Source organism: Fukomys damarensis, unplaced genomic scaffold, assembly GCF_012274545.1.
Source record: "Fukomys damarensis isolate Sample0158 unplaced genomic scaffold, DMR_v1.0_HiC HiC_scaffold_13, whole genome shotgun sequence".
Taxonomy (NCBI): Eukaryota; Metazoa; Chordata; class Mammalia; order Rodentia; family Bathyergidae; genus Fukomys; species Fukomys damarensis.
In genome coordinates this window covers 25,776,184-25,781,001 of record NW_022900925.1, presented here as the reverse complement: position 1 = coordinate 25,781,001, position 4,818 = coordinate 25,776,184, and the positions used below count along the sequence as shown (strand labels likewise).

General features: G+C 33.1%; 1 protein-coding gene across 1 annotated transcript in view; it reads left to right on the top strand.

The window, feature by feature from the left end:
* Positions 1-4,818, top strand: part of Med13 (mediator complex subunit 13) — a 101,708-nt gene that overhangs the window by 59,604 nt on the left and 37,286 nt on the right. The window contains exon 9 of the mRNA XM_010626732.3: positions 3,193-3,406. Within this exon, the coding sequence (XP_010625034.1) occupies positions 3,193-3,406 (214 nt within the window). The remainder of the gene's footprint in view (positions 1-3,192; positions 3,407-4,818) is intronic.

The window sequence follows — 4,818 nt, the reverse complement described above, 5'->3', positions numbered from 1 at the left end:
AAAAACTATCTGTAGTGTTTGGCAATATGTGAAAATTTCTTTTAGGAAGGCAGAGGTGATCTTTTTTCTATTCATAAAAGTATATACTAAATAAATGAATAGTGACAAAGTGATAATTCATCCTCAAAAATCACAATTATATACCTGTTAGTTTTCAGCATAGGAGAATGTATAATGTAAATTAGTTAATTTTTAAATTTATTGTGACTTGACATTATTGACTACATTTAAAATCTTTGCATATCCCAGTGTTTTTTAGAGTGATTCTATAAAATAGCAAAGAGTTGTCTTTAGGAAATGTATTAGGTTTACTAATTTTTACCTTTAATAGAAATCTGTTAAATAGAACTAGTCTTTTTAATAATGTTACTGTGCATTAATTTAACAGCTACTTATGGAAACTCACAGTTTTTATGCTTCGGCCAGAGGACAACTTAATATGAAAAACAGAATTATTTTATTTATCTGTACATAGAACAGTAGTATCTTTTCAGGCCAGAGATGGGAGAACTTCTTTATACTTTGTCCCCTATGAATAGGTATTTGAATATGAACACATAACCATCTGTACTGTTGCCACTATGTGACTTTGGTGAACCACATGTTTCCTTGTTAATTCACACATCAAAGTTAGACTATCCTTATTTCCTATCTTCAGAGGTTGTTTTAAGTATTGAGAATGGAAGAGGTCAAATGTACTATAGTGCAGAAATTTACATTATAATATTGAGTAATTTTCAGCCAAAGCTTACTCAGATTATTCAGGTATATTCAGATGTAACACAGTGTATTGAAGTACATAATGACCCCCACCACTTCTCTGTTTTGCTGGGCTAGGAGTGTAACCTAGGGCCTCATGCTAGGTAAGTTCTCTATCACTGAGCCATACTCAAGCTATTTTTTTAAAAATTAAGTTTATTGGTACATTTTAGGTATACAATATAAAGATATTAATCATTGGAAATTTGCACCTTTACATAATTTATCTTGGTTCTTATTTTTCCCCCTCCCCCCCCTCTAACTCCTCCAGAGCTGCTCTTAAAAAAAATGTTTATCTGTTTGTAGAACAGAACTTTTGTAATGATTAATTATCATACCCACTGACACTTGTGTTAACAGTGTGTTCCCCTGAAAAATGTTTTTTAGACTTTGAACTTCAGTTTTAGAGATTGATGATACATACATTTGAGATTTGCTTTTAGTTTTTAATTTGTGGACCTCTGTTTCAACCTGTTTATAGGGGACAGAATGCTCCTAAGTGCTAGGTATTAGTGAATAGATAGATATACTTGTCATTCAAAGAATTTACAATCTGGTTAATATTTCCCTTACTCCCAAACCTTACATAATTTTTGTTTAAATACTAAGGGATATAAGCAGTAGCAGCAGTATTTTCTAATGTAAACATTTTTTCACTGTATGAGATATACTTTAGGGATATTAATGCAAAAATATCTCAATCCTGTATGACTCTTAGATTTCATTTATTAGCAAATATTTTTGACTGTTGATTATGTGCTAGATACTTTTTTGACATTTGAGAAAGCTTAGTAAACAAAGACAAGACTGGGAATAACAGTCAACTATGAACATACTAAATTTATATAATATATTAAGAGTTAGTGCTAAGGGGAAAATGGGGCAGGATAAAAGAGGATCATTGCTTAGTCATATGGCAGTTTTTAGTAAAGTAGTTACTTCATAGAGAAATCTCCATTTAAACAAAGATTTGAAAGAAGTACAGGAGTTGGCCTTACAGATATTGGAGGAAACCTGTATCAAACAGGAAAAAATGAGGAGTGTGACCTGTCCTTTTTAAGGAACATTAAGGAAACCCTTGGAAACAGTGTGAATGAGAAAGAGGGCCGTAGTAGAACCAGGTGATGTTAGAAAGGAAAAGAGGAGCCAGATCATGGAACATTTGGGGAAGATATTAAGACTGTGGTTTTTACTTAGAGTGAAATAGTTACAGTATTTCAGGATTTTGAAAGTATTGTGGCTAAGGGCCAGGGATTTAGCTTTGTGGTTCCTCTGCCTGCCTCATAAGCGCAAGGAACCAAGTTCGATCCCTGGTACCAAAAACAAAAAAAGAAAGTACTGTGGCCAGAAGCCTGGCTGCCACTGTTCTAATAGCTTGGAAACCTCAGCTTTGTATACCTGAGAAAATAGGAATTTGAGAGTCTTCAAAAAGGTGTCTTTCACAAATCAGAAACAAATCATTCTGTATTCATATTGTAGTCTTTAGGAATATAAAGCACAAATGTCTTTTTTTCTTTGGAGATATTTAAAACTTGATGCTTTCCAGGGTTCTGTGGGTTTTGTGGTACAGATTAGCATTTTTCTTGTGGCTTCCCTCTTTTCCTTAGATTTCAGCTTTCTCTGGTTTGTCATTTTCTTATTAGTTTATCTTTCCAAGTTCACTATTATCTCTTCTATTCTGTCCTTCCTTGTGACTTTATTGGTTATACTATATTAGTATACTGCAATACTTTTTTCAATTACTATATTGACCAGAAGACTGGCAATATAAAAATTGACTTTCCAGGGCCAGGGATATAACTCAGTAGTGCCACCACCTGCCTCGCAAGTGCAAGGCCCTGAATTTGATCCACGGTACCAAAAAATAAAACAAAACAAAAATATTGACTTTCCAGTATAATTAGAAAACAAAACTAAACTAAAATGTTTGCATTACCACTTTACTTTGCCTCGTAATACATCTTGCCAGTAATGTTATTTTCATGAAATGCAAATCAGGCCTTCAAAAAACTTAAAATACATTCATTTATGACGATAAGAAAAGGATATTCAGTGTTCATGTATATAAATTGTATAAAAGTATCCTGTTTTGCTATAAAGCCCAGAGTCACTATTCTGGAGCAGTTGAGATTAGACAGCTCATTTCAGTGATTTGGGCAAGTATGCTTGAAGACTTAAGAACAAAGTAAGTTACTGAAAGAGAGCATATTTTGGTGGAAAGACAACATGGGTAGGAGAGCTGAATTTAGTCTCACTTTTCTATTACTAAATTTCAGACTTCAGTAAATCACATACTCTTACTATATCTGTTTCTTCATTTGTAGTTAAGAATACAGGTTAATCTCTAATTTTTAAAATTTTGTTACTTATTTTTGAAAAATTTTTTGCTTTCCTGGATATTAAGAATAATTTTCTAATTTTATTTTTATGCAGGTTAATGGTGCAGTGTAAGAAACCTTTAAAAGTTTCTGATGAATTAGTACAGCAATATCAAATTAAAAACCAGTACATTTCAGCAATAGCATCTGATACAGAACAAGAATCTAAAATTGATCCATATGCATTTGTTGAAGGAGATGAGGAATTCCTTTTTCCTGACAAAAAAGATAGACAAAATAGTGAGAGAGAAGCTGGAAAAAAACATAAGGTAAGAGAAATCACAGTACACCAGAGGATCACTGATGGTTTTGTAGCGCTACCTATAGCTATATCTTAGTACCGTGCTTAACTCACTTTTTTCCCTTTCAGAATAGATTTAATCACCTTAATTTAGATGTGTCCAATTTTTAATTGATTAAATCAGGCACATGATACACTTTATGGCTGATCTCTGATAATGAAAAGATCTTTGTTTTAATGTTTCTAGATTGGATAAAAAGTATTAACTCCTTTCATAATTGAATTTAGGACATTTCAGTAGACTGTTTTGTCACTGAGTTTAAAAATATACTGTAAGTGAATCACCAGTTTTCAAAGATAAAATATGTTCCACCAAATTCAACCATTGTATAATATTTTTGAATATGTGATTCAGGAATTTAAAATGCAACTAAAAACTTACATTAATGAAATATGGGATATAAAAATATTTATCTGATTAAAATTTTAAAAATCAAGTATTTGAGGATCTTCTAAGCAAGAAAGCTCAACATGGTAGTGTACACTTGTAACACCTGCTATTTGGTGGGACTGAGACAGAAAGATTGCAAGTTTGAAGCTAGCCTAGGCAACTTAGCGGAGACCTTGTCTTAAAAAGATAAAAAGGCATGTGGAAGGCTGAGGCAGAAGGATTACAAGTTCAAGGCCAGTCAGGACAGCAAGAGCCTATCTCAAAAATTAAATGGTAGAGGGCTGGGGAATTAGCTCAGTGGTTCTGCTGTCTGTCTCCCAAGCGCAAGGTCCTGAGTTCAAGCCTTGATATCCTCCACCCAAATAACAAAAATAGTTAAAGGGTGGGGAGCTGGGAATGCAATTTTATACTCCTTTAGGGAGGGCAGGGGTAAGGGGTAAAAATGAGAACCAAAACCTGCCATGTAAAAGTACAAGATCCCAATGATGAATGTAACTGTACTGTATACCTAAAATGTACCAACTCAGTGAGAAGAAAAAAATAAATAAAACAAATTTATATTCCTTTGATTCAATCCCCAATACCAAGGGAAAAAGAAAAAAGAGTATGTATATTTATATGTATGTGTGTTAACAACTGTTAAAAAAATACTTTTGCCTTAAATACAAAATAGGAAAATTGAAAACTAAAATTATGTAAATGACCCAGTAATATGTTTAGTATAAAGAATACATTTCACAAAGTTTTACTTAGCTATACTATGCTAGGTACTTAAAATTTTGTCCTTGTGTAAGTATGAAAACAGTGGTAGCTGGAAGGCTGCAAGTATAATAGAACATAGGCTTTCATATTTTATAGATGTAGGTTAAAATTCCTGTTCCCAGTAGCAGTCGTGATTCCTGGGCAGATTCTTTCCTTCCTTCCTTCCTTCCTTCCTTCCTTCCTTCCTTCCTTCCTTCCTTCCTTCTTTCCTTCCTTCCTTCCCTCCT